The sequence below is a fragment of the Hyaena hyaena genome, unplaced genomic scaffold, assembly GCF_003009895.1.
Source record: "Hyaena hyaena isolate Hyena2069 unplaced genomic scaffold, ASM300989v1 scaffold_74, whole genome shotgun sequence".
NCBI lineage: Eukaryota > Metazoa > Chordata > Mammalia > Carnivora > Hyaenidae > Hyaena > Hyaena hyaena.
Genome location: NW_024080706.1, coordinates 335,506 through 349,830, shown reverse-complemented (window position 1 = coordinate 349,830; position 14,325 = coordinate 335,506). Strand labels below are relative to the sequence as shown.

At 48.5% G+C, this 14,325-nt stretch overlaps 1 protein-coding gene across 6 annotated transcripts in view; it reads left to right on the top strand.

Annotated features, from left to right (window-relative positions):
- Positions 1-14,325, top strand: part of PRR5L (proline rich 5 like) — a 151,665-nt gene that overhangs the window by 90,640 nt on the left and 46,700 nt on the right. For all 6 annotated transcript variants that reach the window (XM_039233336.1, XM_039233337.1, XM_039233338.1 and 3 more), the window contains 2 exons: positions 6,991-7,279; positions 8,878-8,958. In XM_039233336.1, coding sequence (XP_039089267.1) covers positions 7,116-7,279; positions 8,878-8,958 — 245 coding nt within the window. In that variant the 5' untranslated portion in view covers positions 6,991-7,115. The remainder of the gene's footprint in view (positions 1-6,990; positions 7,280-8,877; positions 8,959-14,325) is intronic.

Sequence of the window (14,325 nt, the reverse complement as noted above, 5' to 3'; positions counted from 1 at the left end):
TGGTGGCTTAAAACAACAAAAATTTATTCTGTCGTAATTTTGGATGTCCAGAGTCCAGAATCAAGGTGTCACGGGGCCGTCCTCCCTCCAAGGGCATGATGGGAGCATCTGCTTCGTGCTTCTAGCTGCTTCTCATGGCTGCTGGCATTCCTCGGCTTGTAACAGCGTCCCTCCAGGCTCTGCCTCTGTCTTCACATCACCCCCTCCGTGTGTCTCCTCTTCTGTCCCCAGTCTCCTTCTGCACCCATCCTGTAAGGATATGTGTGATTGTATTTATGGCCCACCTGATAATCTAGGTTGAGCTCCATATCTCAAGAGCTTTCACTTACTTGCATCATTTGCCACCTAACATAATATCTACAGGTTCTGGGGGCTAGGAAGTGAGTAGGTCTTTGGGACACCAGTTTTTCTGCGTCATAGTCAGGGAGCAGCAGAATGAGCATTCGTGCTGGGGCTTGCCTGCTTCCCAAGCCACCCGTCCTTCAGAGCTACAGGCATGAGATCTCTCGACTCCCTTTTCCTGCGGTGCTGTTTCTGGCTGCCGCGGCATTGGGTGTAAGAGGCAGGGTCCCCAAGACTGGCAGGTATGCTCATTCTTTGCAGTAATAAAAAACCAGAAACTACCAAAATACCCATTCCTAGGGGACTGGTTAAATCAAATATGGTGTCCCCTACATGGAATAAAGAAGCCATTAAAAAGAATGAAACAGATCAATACATGGTGCTGTGGGAAGGAAGCCATGAAGTGTTAAGAGGTAAGAACACATTACCCATTTTTATTAGAATATTGTGTGTACACATGTATATGACATTAAAATTACATTAAAACAAAATAAAATTAAGGTTCACTTTCTCAGCCACACTAGCCACATTTTAAGTGCTCAGAAGCCACGTGGCTACCACAGGTAGCTACTACATTAGACAGCATAAACACAGGACATGTCTGCCATCTTAGAAAGTTCTCGGCAGAGACCTTCTCGACATTCACTGGCCAGACCAAGAGGCCTTTGTCACTTTGTATGTTACGGGCATATGTACGTGTGTACCTTTGTTGTGATAAATAAGTAAGTGTGTTATTATGAGAAAAGTAGGAGCACATGGGGTTTCCAAGGTAACATTCTTTCTTAAGCAGGTGGTAGTGTATTATTGTTCATAATACATGCATTTGATTGTTTTTTAAATTAGGCTTTTCATCCAGCCTGCAGTCCCATACAGGGCTTGAACTCTTGACCCTGAGATGCAGACCTGAGCTGAGAGCAAGTGTGGGATGCTTAACTAACTGAGCCACCCAGGCACCCCTAAGATCCATGCATTTGTATGTGTCTGTGAACTCCTTTTTACGTATGTTTCTTAATGAAAATATTTTAAAATATATGGGAACAAAAGAAGAATTTCCCCGCAGGGCAGGCTTGAAGTTGGAAGCTTTTGGGTGGGACCTGGCTCCCTGACCGAACGGCTGCCCAGCCACGGCCAGATCATGGAGCCTCAGTGTTCTGATCTTACGGAATCCCTACTCAACCTGCCTTGTGGGGTTAGGTGAAGACTTACAAGTGTGGGGCTGTGTGGAAACACTCTGAGACTGTCCACAGAGTGTCCACAGAGGGATGTCCACACGGAGGTGGAGGGTCAGTAAATAAGTGAGTTACCCAAGGCCCGATAATGCAAGGCCTAGGTACTCTGTGACCACAGAGGCAGCGTGGAGGCCTTGCGTCCTCCTGAGCAGAGTATTTTCCAGATGTTGCTGAGGTCGCCAGAAACAGGGGGAAGTGTTCTGGTATTTCCACTGCTGTCATTGCTTGGAGATTTAGAAATAGCAAGGTGTTTCATTTATTTCACAAGTACTTACAGAGCATTTACTATTTGCCACGCACTGTCCTATCTAAGCCCTGTACACACATGTACTTGTTTTATCTTCACGCATCCCTGAGGCAGGCACTGTTAGCATGCCCCTTTCACGCAGAAGGATGGCAAGGCGCAGAGAGGTCAAGTAACTTACATAAGGGCACACAGCTAGTAAGGAGCGAGGTGTCTAACTAAGGCGGTCCACACTCTCTTCTTCCCTCCCTTCTCCTCTCTGCCCTTCTCACTGCTGTCAAATGTGGTCATAGAATTCCTTATGTCAGTTTATCTGTCTTGGGGGACATGAAATTTAAATCCTGATATGAAATCTCGGGACTCGGAGATGGCTTCTGGTTCCTGGCTGAGCGTGGAGGCATACCGAAGTGGAGATAGGCTATAGAATTAGGTCAGTCGGGATGCCCGTCAACAATTTGCAACTTAGCTTCGTGACTTCTGGCAGATTACTTTGATCTTTAAAGTGTTCATTTATTTATTAAAAAAGTTGTTTGAGGGGCGCTTGGGTGGCTCAGTCAGTTAAGCATCCAACTTCGCCTCAGGTCATGATCTCAGTTTGGGGGTTCAAGCCCTGTGTTGGACTCTGTGCTGACAGCTCCGAGCCTGGAGCCTGCTTTGCATTCTGTGTCTCCTCTCTCTCTGCCCCTCCTTTGCTCATGCTCTGTCCATCTCTGTCTCTCAAAAATTAATAAACGTTAAAAAAATTTTTTTTTAAGTTTTTTTGAGAGAGCGAGAGAGGGAATGAGTCGGGGAGAGGGGCAGAGGGAGAGAGAGAATCTCAAACAGGCTCCACGCTCCGTGCAGAGCCTGATGCAAGGCTCGATCCCACGACCCTGGGATCGTAATCTGAGCTGAAATCAAGAGTTGGATGCTCAATGGACTGAGTCACCCAGACGCTCCGATTACGTTGATCTCTAAGTGGGGTTTTGTGAGGGTTGACAGTTTACCTACTGGGACATTGTCTGGGGCCACGATAGGCAGGCAGTCGGTGCCTTCGTTCTGTCCTTCCTTGGTCTGTATCTTAAGCAGTGAGCTTAGGCCTGAGGGTACAGAGACGAGTGAGCGCTGGTGCCTCTGAGGAGTTTACAGAATGGCCTGGGTGGGGCCTGGGGAAGTTTCTAGATTGGGAGCCAGGGAACCTGCGTTCTGGCCAGTGCTGGCCCTCCTGCCTCAGAGACACTGGACAGGTGAAGCTCTGAGCTTCACTTTTGTCACCTGTCAACCGGCCCCACCTGCCTTGTCATTTTCTGACTTGTCGCATTTAGGTCAGGACACGCCGGTGCCTGAGGGGCTGGCGTGGTAGCCGGTGGGTCCGGTGCACCGGCTTTTCCCTCGAGGCCGCTCCTGTCCTGGCTGCAGCCCCTGTCGGCAGGGCCCTGGGGAGGCCTCGCGGGTCTGTCCCGAAGCAGGAGTGGTGGAAACAAAGGCAGCTTCTGATTCTCTTCAGCCGGTCAGGATCCGAGGGTGGCACGTGGTGTGGGTGAGAACTGAGCGGGAGGCACCTCTTCTCGTGTGTGACTCCACACCCAGGGACAAAGTCACGGGCGCTGCGCTCCTCGTTCGCTTGCTGAAAATTATCCTTGTTTAAAAGGGGATGCAGGCGGATGGAGCTGCCTGTCGTGTGTCTTGCTGGCTGAGTGGCTGAGGGGGACAGGAGCCGGCCCTGGGGTCCTCAGTGTCCCACAGCCTCCTGGGGAAGCCGGGAAGTAAACACCTGGATGAACCATTCAGCCCCCCTTTCCCCTTCCCCACACGAGTGCCTCTGAGTGGGAGGCGGTCCCTTCACCTCAAGTCTAAGGTCCTCGTAAATGGAGTTAATATCCTGTAATTACGCGGATGTATTGCACTTAGCAGGCCGGTTTAAAGAAGGGTAGCAAAATGGGTCCTCTTTTAACAGTATGACCTTTACGGGGCAAGTTAAGTCCCAAAGCCAGCCAGTGTCAGGACTCTGAAGAGGCTCCAGGGTTTTATTTCTTCTTTGCCTCATTCGCTGGTTTGCATGGATCTTTCCACATTCTAGTGGCTCTTGCATAGCCCCTGAGACTCTCTGGAATGCAGCAGGCCTGTTTTGACTTACTGGTAAATTGGTCACTGTCGGTTCACCCTGAGAAGCAGGTGGAGGGGCAGAGCACTCTAAAAGGAAATGGTACACGAGCCTGCTTTCTTTTAAAAAAAATTTTTTTTTTCAAGAGGTAGTCCAAGCCAGTCCTTTTTTGGCTCTTGGTCTTGCAAGTTCATTGCCAGTGTGGCCGCTGTCTGCAGACAGCAGCTGGTATCTCATATGCCCTCTTGATGGGTCGCCTGGGTGCCTGTCCCCAAGCCCCGGGCTTCTGCTGATGGGGACAGCGTGTGTAACTGGGGGCGGCCCCTTGGTTCCTCCTTCTTCAGACGCCGTGGCTGGGGCTGCAGCATGTCTTCCCCTCCGGACCTGGAGACTGACACGTACGGCTGGAGTCCGTCTTCTTCTTTCAGTATTGGTTCGCGGGAAGCAGCAGCATTAGCTGGAGGGAGACGTGACAATGAGAATACGTCCTCGAGAAAAAAGTGACTCTAACCTTAGTGCTGTTCCCTTCGTCCTTTACTCTGACCAGCTCCCAGACTCGCTTTAACTCAGTGATTTAGATTTTAGGTTTGCTCAAGAATTAGAGACTGAAATGATAGGAACAGAGGCTCTGAGGAAAGCGAGCTTTGGGTGCCAGCAGAAACGGGACCCCACTTGAGGGTCTTGGGTCTGCCGTTCTGCTGGGCACGACCTCATGTCGTCTCTTGTCAGTCCTGTGCAGTCAGCACCGCTAACAGCCGTGGACGCTTGAACTCAATGTGCCCCGTGTCACCCAGCTGGGGAGGGGCTGTTAAGACTCGACCCCGGTTCACTCCAAAGCCATTGCCATTAACCACAAAGTGATTAAGTCCTAGGAACTGCTCAGGGGACAGTATCCTTGAACCCATTCTGCAGGGTAAGTTAGATTTAGATAAGCAGAGAGGAAGGAAAAGGAAGGGAATTCTGGGGAAAGGGAAGCAGTAAATATAGTCAGAAGGTGGGGAGACGGAAGAAGCATGGGCTGGAGCCGTGCCTCCTCTCTGGAAGCCCCACAGGGCAGTGTCCATGGTGTCCAGAGCCACCATTATATCCCGGATACCTGAGTGAGTGGCTGTTGTGTAGTGTGTGGTCAATAAATATTTATTGCTTAAAAATAGAACTACCCTACAATCCAGTAGTTACACTACTGGGTATTTACACACACAAAAGTACAAAAACACTAAGTCAAAGGGATACAGGCACCCCAATGTTGATCGCAGCATTATTCACAAGAGCCAACCAAGGAAACAACCCAAGTGTCCATCGCCTGATGAATGGATAAAGAAGACATGGTGTATACCTATGTACAATGGACCACTGTTCAGCCCTAAAAAGAACAAAATCTTACCGTTTGCAATGACATGGATGGAGCTGAAGAGTATAATGCTAAGTGAAGTAAGTCAGAGAAAGACAAATATCATATGATTTCACCAATATGGAATTTAAGAAAACAAATGAGCAAAGGAAAAAAATGAGGGAGGCAAATCAAGAAACAGACTCTTAACTATAGAGAACAAACTGATGGTTACCAGAGGGGAGGTGGGTGAAAAGTAGGTGTTAGGGATTAAGAGTACACTTCCTGGGGTGCCTGGGTGGCTCAGTCAGTTGATTGTCACACTCTAAATTTCCTCTTGGGTCATGATGTGAATTTGAGCCCCACGTCAGGCTCCGTGCTGATGGTGCAGAGCCTGCTTGGAATTCTCTCTCTCTCCCTCCCTCTCTGCCCCTCCCCTGTGTTCTCTCTCTCAAAATAAATAAATTTTTAAAAAAGTATATACTTCTCATGATGAGTACTGGATGTTGTATGGAAATTTTAAAAATTTTTCTTAATGTTTATTTACTTTTGAGAGAGAGACAAAGTGAGAGTGGCGGGGGAGGGGCAGAGAGAGAGAGGGAGACACAGAATCCGAAGCAGGCTCCAGGCTCTGAGATGTCAGCACAGAGCCCAATGCGGGGCTCGAACTCACAAACTATGAGATCATGCCCTGAGCTGAAGTTGGATGCTTAACCAACTGAGCCACCCAGGCGCCCCAGGAAGCATTAAATCACTACCTTGTACACCTGAAACTAATTCAATGCTGTGTGTTAATTAACTGGAATTAAAAGTTATTAAAAAACAAAATCAGGAAAGAAAATAAATATTGGTTGTGTGTATGAATACACAGATAGCTGTTTCCTCAGTAGACCTTGAGCCTCTTGAGGGCAGGGATCATGTCTTAGAAATCTGTGAATAAGGGGCGCCTGGGTGGCTTAGTCGGTTAAGCGTCCGACTTTCGCTTAGGTCATGATCTCGCGGTTCGTGGGTTCGAGCCCCGTGTCGGGCTCTGTGCTGATTGTCAGCTCAGAGCCTGGAGCCTGTTTCAGTCTGTGACTCCCTCTCTCTCTGACCCTCCCCTGCTCACGCTGTCTCTCTCTCTCTCTCCTAGAAATAAATAAAAATATTAAAAAAAAAAGAAATCTGTGAATGCTCTACAGCTCTCAGTGGTTAGTAAATAATGAGCACTCAGTAAATATACTCGGATGGAATGAATGAACGAATGGCGGGTAAAGGATGGTGAGATGTACCTGAGTGAGGAGGCAGTGATACTCTGGAAAATACTGAGCAATACACAAGGGCTGGCATGCCAAGGGCATATCATGGAAGGTCTTTAGTGCCAGCAGAAGGAGCTTTTGTGTTCTCCTCGAGGCACTTTTGAAAAAGCCATGTCTTTAATGCACAGTGTCACAGGGTCTACAGAACCCCAGCCAGTGGGGTTATAGGCATTTGTAACCTATAGGTGGTTATAGGCATTTATAACCACATTGAGGCACAACTTAGAAATCACTTTTCTGTAGGAGTGACTTAATCTGTTCCCATTGTCGCTGCCGTCCCCCTTAGGGGTGACCGATGGAGCCCCGCCAAGATGCACGAGTGGGAGCGTGTAGGGTGTTGATGTTATTTCAGGATACCGGAGTTGTTTTTAACACAGTGCGGTGGGAAAATCCCAGCCAACCTCCCCTAAGAAATATTCTGCTTAACCCGGGAGTTTTCAATAAAAGCTGCCATCTCTTTTCAGGTGTGGGCTGACTCTGTGGCTTTAAGAAAGCCCGAGGGCCGGAAGGCAGCCCTGGGAGAAGCCCCTTCCCGTGGGCAGTCGGAACCTTCTGGTGCAGACAAGAAGCCGTCCCCTCACCTGGACTTATGACCCGTGGCTTCGCTCCCAGTCTGCCCACCGAATTCCACAAGATGGGCTCCTTCCGCAGGCCCCGGCCGCGCTTCATGAGCTCCCCGGTGCTCAGCGATCTGCCCCGATTCCAAGCCACGCGGCAGGCTCTGCAGCTGAGCTCCAGCTCGGCCTGGAACAGGTAACGGGGCCCGTAGTCCTGGGGTGGAGGGCGGCCGAGGGCCAGGGCAGGGCCAGGGGACTGGCTTAGCGTCTGCTCCTCCTGAGAGCGCTGCTTCAGAAGGTCGTGATTATATACACGAGCATGTCTTCCTGTGGAGAGCGTGTCCGCTGGCCTTCCTTGTTTGGGTAGAGACGAGGTGGGCCACTGGGCTACCAGAGTCTGTTAAACAGCCTGGGACAGTTGGGTTGGAACTTATCAGTTACTGTTCATGCTCGTTAGTCACACCCCAGACTACTCGAGTCCCCAGGGCTGGGGCCCTGTAAGTAACCTCAAGTCACCTATAACCTATTTGGGAAGATAAGACATATATCTGTGAAAAGCTAAGTGAGTGGTATAAACCAAGGACTAGCAGTACCCGTGAGCCCCAGGTGGACGGGAGGGAGACACTGTGCTTGTCTAAGGTGTCTGGCTGACTGTTGGTACACCAAGCATCAAGTAGTGACTGAATTAACACTGTGTCTTGTGTTTCTGTGGGCACCTACTTTTCAAATCTAGCAGTTACTCTTTGGATGAATTAAATGCATCATGATTTTAAAGCATTCCTGAATTCTTTGTACTTTGCATTGTTCTGGATTTTCTCAGTGAATGCACAGCTCTTATGATGGGGAAGGAGAGGGGTCTCTGAAACATTCTGCTCTGGATCGAGCCACGTTCTTTCAAAAAGGCTTTGGGGCACCTGGGTGGCTCAGTTGGTTAAGCGTCCGACTTCGGCTCAGTTCATGATCTCATGGTTCGTGGGTTCGAACCCTGTGTCGGGCTCTGTGCTGACAGCTCAGAGCCTGGAGCCTGTTTCAGATTCTGTGTCTCCCTCTCTCTGACCCTCCCCTGCCCATGCTCTCTCTCTCTCAGAAATAAATTTAAAAACAAAACAAAACAAAACTAAACCAAACGGCTTTGGATCCTTGATCAAGACAAGATTGCAATCTGCTCCTTGCTGAAATACTGGGCTGGAGGCCCAGAGCACCCGGAGTTAAGGCTTAACTGTGGCTTCTCGAGGGACTAACCCCCTACCTGCCTGTACACCTCACAGGAGGGGGAACGGAAGGGGCAAGAGAGGCTAGCCGTGGTGAAACTCTTTCCAGGAAATACTATTGAAAGGCAAGGAATGAGCATTTCCTATATGCCCCAGGCATGGAGGCTGCCTTGTAAAGACAGGGACCTTCTAGGTGAAGGAACCCCAGGCATGGCTGGCTCCTGCTTGCTGCGGGCACCATTTTGGGTTCCTCCAGACGCAGTTTCCTGAGAGCAGATCCCACTGCCTGCCCTTCACAAGTGCTGTTTTCCAGCAGGGCCACCAGGAAGGAAAGTGAGGAAGACCTGATGGCCTTTGAAAGAGCCAGGGGAGAGGAGTTGCTATTGGATCCTCTTGGCCTCTGTCTTTGTTTCTCTCCAAGGGCCCTGGGAAGGAAATGATGGGTTCCAGGGATGGAAAATGGGGCCATGTTTGTGCCATGCGCTCCCCGGCCCTTGCACCTGCCTTGAGCCCTGAGCTGCTTGTGAGTTTGCCCTGGGTAGGCAGAGCGTCTAACCAGGGGTCGTTTCTGTTTACCCCGTAGCGTCCAGACTGCCGTGATCAACGTCTTCAAAGGGGGTGGCTTGCAAAGCAACGAGCTCTATGCATTGAACGAAAACATCAGGTACGTGGATGGCCAGGTCAGGCACTGTTCTCCCCCAGTGGGCCTGTGCTGGGGCAGGGGGACTACCTTCCACCGGGAGCCCTATCTTAAGGTGTTTGTCTGCTTGGTTCTTGTTGCTTCTGTTGACTTTGACGCGGCTCATGTGGCTCTTAAGTTCCGAGATCCTTACCTGTCTAGACTTCTGCTCCACAGATGGTTCATCCATTTATTCTTGTGTGTAGCATCTGCAGGCGGGGGGGGCAGAGGGTTCATACACAGGCAGATATCACATACTCTGTAAAGATGGATTGTGCCCTCCTTAGCCATTCAGCACCATGTTAGGCAAGATGGTCTCACGGTTGGAACCAGACTGCTTGGGATTTTGTCACTCGTGACACTTCTACCAAGTGACTTACCAACTCCTTTGTGCCTCCGTTTCTTCTTACGTGAAACAGGGATGAGAAATGTGCCTACTTCCGTAGGATTCTTACGAAGGTTTAAATGGAGTTATACTATAAATGACCTGTTAGAACAGGGTTGGAGCATACTGACTACTGGTAACTCATTACTGTCTGTGTTGTCACTGTCATTTCTGTTAAGTCTTGGTGATACAGCCCTCAATAGGACATGGTCCTTGAGGGGTTTATTGTCTTCCTGAGTCTTCCCAGTAGAATAGTGCCAGCTTTTCATAAATTTATTCAGTCGTTCAACAAACATTTGGGTGCCTCCTTATTGGCCAGGCACTGAAGAGACAATGTGGGGCTAAGATAGAAGTGGACTCAGCTCCTCTGGAATTTACATCCAGTCAGGGAAATAATCATTAGTCAACTAATCATGCATGTAAAATGTAAAAGGGCCTCTGTGACAGCTGCTGTGACCCAGCTGATGGGATGAAAGCATGTTTAGGTGACTTGGCCTTGCCAAGGCTCCGAGTGGTGATGCTCTACCAATGCTGTCTTCTGGAGGATCAGTGGGTATTAACTAGGTGAAGAGGGTCCTGCTGGTGGGAACTGCAGGTGCAAAGGTCCTGTGGTGGCAATGAGCAAGAAGCCAAAAGAAGGCCTATAAGCATAGAATACCAGAGGCTGGGGGGGCGGGGGGGAGGTGTGGTTGGGTTTGTGTCTTAGTGAAATGAGGGCAGAGATGCAGGCAGAGCCCAGAGCACTAGGACCTCTTGGGGACAGGGTTGCACATCAGCCACTTAATGCCCTGGTGTTCTTTCTTCCTTCTTTCCTTGCTGGTGTGTTAAGGGCAGAACATCAAGGCTAAAGCTCCAACCCTGGAGCAGTCAGAACAATAAACAAGGCCATTATTTAGTCCTGTTTACATTTAGTTAAGACCTGTGTTAAGGGTCAGTGAGGTGTTTTAAGAGCTCTGCTTTCATTAAAACCTTTAGGGCTCAGAAATAAACCAAGGTGTGTTGAATTTCTACCCAGGAGCTGGAATTTCACATGATAATTACACAAATATGGGAAGAGACAATAGGGCCTGTCTAGCCCAAGGCCTTTTACAGAGGAGGAAACTGAGTCCCCACGAATTTGAGTGACAGGGGCAAAGCTAGGTCAGCCAACCTCTGGGTTGCAAGAAATCTATTTTACTCCAAGAACTGAGATCCTGGCCTCTCCGTCAGGGTTCTTCAGCTCACAGTGGAGTATAAACAAATAAAACAGTGACTCAGGAATGTGCTAATTGTTCCTCACTGTGGAAGGCTGATCCTGAAATTGTACTTAAAATCTTTGTTTGTGGGCAGCGAGGAAAAGTACCGGCCACACCAGATTCCGCCAACCCCTTGAGCCCAGGGGCTGCTAACTCAGAAGCCTTCAGGTGCCAAGTGGGTGCTCAGAGGTGAGAGTCCACCCACTGTCAAGGGGGAATTGCCCTGGCAGGACGCAGGGCCGGTGACATGAATTTCCTGTTTTTAAATGTTTTTAAACATAAACATGTTTTTATGTTTTTAAACATAAACATGATTTTAAATGTTGACAAAGAATCCAGATTTTCCCCCAAACATTAGTATAAGTCAAACAAAACACATCTGTGGGCTGAATGTGACCAGTAGGCTACCCATTGGCAACAGCATGCTTCAGGGCCTTGCTATTGGGGACTCTTCTAGAAGGCACGAAGGCTACAGTAAAAAAAAAAAAAAATTTTTTTTAAATCTGCACGTGGGTGGCTTAGTTGGTTGAGCATCCAACTTTGGCTCAGGTCGTGATCTCACAGTTTGTGGGTTCAAGCCCTGCATTGAGCTCTGTGCTGACAGCTCAGGGCCTAGAACCTGCTTCAGATTCTGTACCTCCGTCTCTGACCCTCCCCTGCTCATGCTGTCTCTCTCACTCTCTCAGAAATAAATAAAACAGTAAAAAAAAAAATTTAGAAGGCACGAAGGCCACAAGTGGGGGAAGGGGGTAAGGAGCTCCCTGGGATGGAAGTTCCAGAAAAAGCACTGGGCACCTTTCACATTCCTCGGCCCATTTGAGCCTCCTCATAGGCCTGTGAGGCAGCCATTCTTCTCCTAGTTTATCCATAAAACTGTGGGTAAGAGAAATCAAATGACTTGTTCAAGGTCACCCAGCTATGTGAAGGGTGGAGTCAGGATCTGAAGTCCTGGCTGATGCAGGCACCTGGATTAGTTTGCCTGGGCTGCCATAACAAATACCGCAGCCTGGGTGGCTTAACTAATAGACATTTATTTCTCACTGTTCTGGAAGTTGGGAAGCCTGATGTCAAGGTGCCAGCAAGTTTGGTTCTTGCTGAGACCCAGTCCCTGGCCGCTGGCTCACCGTGCCCTTAGAGGCCTGTCCTTTGTATTCAGCAGCCTCTCTGTGTTTCTTCTTATGAGGCTGCTAATCTGATCTTGAGGACCCCACGCTCATGACCACATTGAAACTGAATGACCCCCCGGAGGCCCTGTCTCCAAATATCATCACGCCTGGAGGGGAGGCCTTCAACATGGATTTGTTAGCAACACCTGTGTTCTTTGTACCATATCGTAGAGTCTGAGAGGTTTTAGGCTGGAAGAAAGGTTCACCCGATGGTCTTGGCCTTTTCTTCTGCATTCCTTTCACAAGGCCTCTGGGCAGTTTTGAACAGTTTTCAGGCTGGTGAGAAGTATGTGTAGTTGGGGTTTGACACTGATTGCCCCGATATGAACTGAGCCCAGAATAAGTCAAAACTATCAAAAACCAGAGTTTCAGTTACCACTATTCTCTGGTCTTTTCTAGGAGACCTTCTATTCTCTGGTCTTTTCTAGGATAGTGATTAAAATAGAGATGGGTTTTCACCTCACACTCATAGCTCTATGACTGAGAATGTGAATCGCATCCTGGACGTGTGTGTGTGACCTGCTCCCAAGTTGAGTAAAGTGAGTTGGCCTGCACGTGTGCCCACATCTGCAAGTGCCTGCACGGAAATAAACACCACTGTCCCTTATTTCAGCAATTAAAATGCCAAAATGGACATGCCACTCTCTGGTTATGTTAGGGTAGGCATTTGGGTTTTGATTTTCCTTTTCTTTGTTCTTTTTGAAGACCTGTTCACAGAATAGGTCCATAAACTCAACAGGGTTGAGGCATGACTGGTGGGGAGGGTGTGTGTAAGGGTCGGGGCACAGGACAGTAGGCACGTAGAGAAGAGAATGTGGAAGGAGGGAAGACCAGTGATTCTCAAGCCCACTTTGCAAACAGTTGTGATATGTCTTTGTGCCAGAAGATGTGTGTGGGTCCAATAGAATTCTTGAATGTGTTAAGAGAGTAGCATCCTGATTCAGAGACACTGGGGATCAAGTTTAGACTAGGTGTGTGACCTTGGGCCAGTTACTTCGTTTTTCTTGGTCTCTGTTTTTTCCTTTTATAACATGTGTATAATAATAGCATCAACCTGATGGTGGTTTGGGGGGATTGACATAATGCTGCACACATTAGTCCAGGGTCCAGTGCATAAGAAATATTAACCATTATTAGGGCTCCTGGGTGGCTCAGTCGGTTAAGCATCTGACTTCGGGTCGGGTCATTTATGATCTCATGGTCCGTGAGTTCGAGCCCTGCATCAGGCTCTGTGCTGACAGCTCAGAGCCTGGAGCCTGCTTTGGATCCTGTGTCTCCCTCTCTCTGCCCCTCCCCAACTCACGCTCTGTCTCTCTCTGTCTCTCAAAACTAAATAAACATTGAAAAAAAGTTTTAAAACAAATATTAACCATTATTATTCCTATTGTTGTGAGATTTTAGCAATAATAAAGTGATGAATGATGGGTGAGAGCACAGGAGCAGTGTGGTGACTCATGAGTGGTATTGTGTAAAGATTTCTCTAGCAGTTTGGATGTGCGGAGCTGACTTTGAATGAGAGCGGTCCAGGACAGGCCCCTCCAAGAATGTGCTGGACGTGAAGTTTGGGTGAGCCGGAGCTCTGACAAGGAGCCAGCTGTTTCTCCTTCCGCGGAGAAAAGAGCGAGAGGAAATGATTCTTTCTGTTCTCCATTCTACTCAAGCCAAATGGTAATAAACTTTGATGGACTGTCCAAGTCCAGAGTCAAAGCCTAAATCAGCTTCCTGAGGCCACCCTGACCAGTCCTGGCCTTCTTCCTAATGGTGGAGTTAGTACGTGCCCAGGAAATGTGAATTCCTTTACACACTAGCCGATGCAAAGGATGATCAGGAAGGTAGAGGTTTCATGTAAGTAGGTTTTATAATGCAGTTACCGACAATTGGTCTTTCAGTCATTGAGAATGAACTTCAGTTTAAATTTTAGCAGGTAGACTTTGGGGTAGTTATGAGGAAGAACTTTGGTAAGGATGGGCAAGTTCTCAGACACATTACTAGATCAAGATAAGATGTGGAGACCTTTTAAGTACAAATTTATCAGGAATATCACACCTCAATAAAGCAGCATATTTTTCTCAAGTAAGTCCAGGCATATGGTCATTCAGTATGAAGACTATAAATCAGAGCTGCCTTAAAGCAGGGCTTGCGTATTGTTATATCCCCAAAGGCAAGAAGATGACCCTTTAGAATAGACCTATTCTAGTGAGGTCCCTGGTCATCACAGTTCACAGTTCTGCCTGCCCTGAAACTCTCTGCCCTGAATGGGGCTAGCTCTGTGTGTCCTGCAGGTTTAAATTTTCTCTGGGGCATTGACAGGGTTTCTGTTTGTTTGTTTTTAAAGTTTACTTATTTATTTTGAGAGGGAGCAAGTGTGAGTGGGGAGGAGCAGAGAGAGAGGGAGAGAGAATCCCAGGCAGGCTCCACACTGTCAGTACAGAGCCTAACTCAGAGCTCAAGCTCACAAACCGTGAGATCATGCCCTGAGCCCAAATCAAGAGTGGGACGCTCAACCGACTGAGCCCCCACAGGCGCCTCAGTGTGGTTTTTAATACCCTCCCCAGCTTCAATCCCC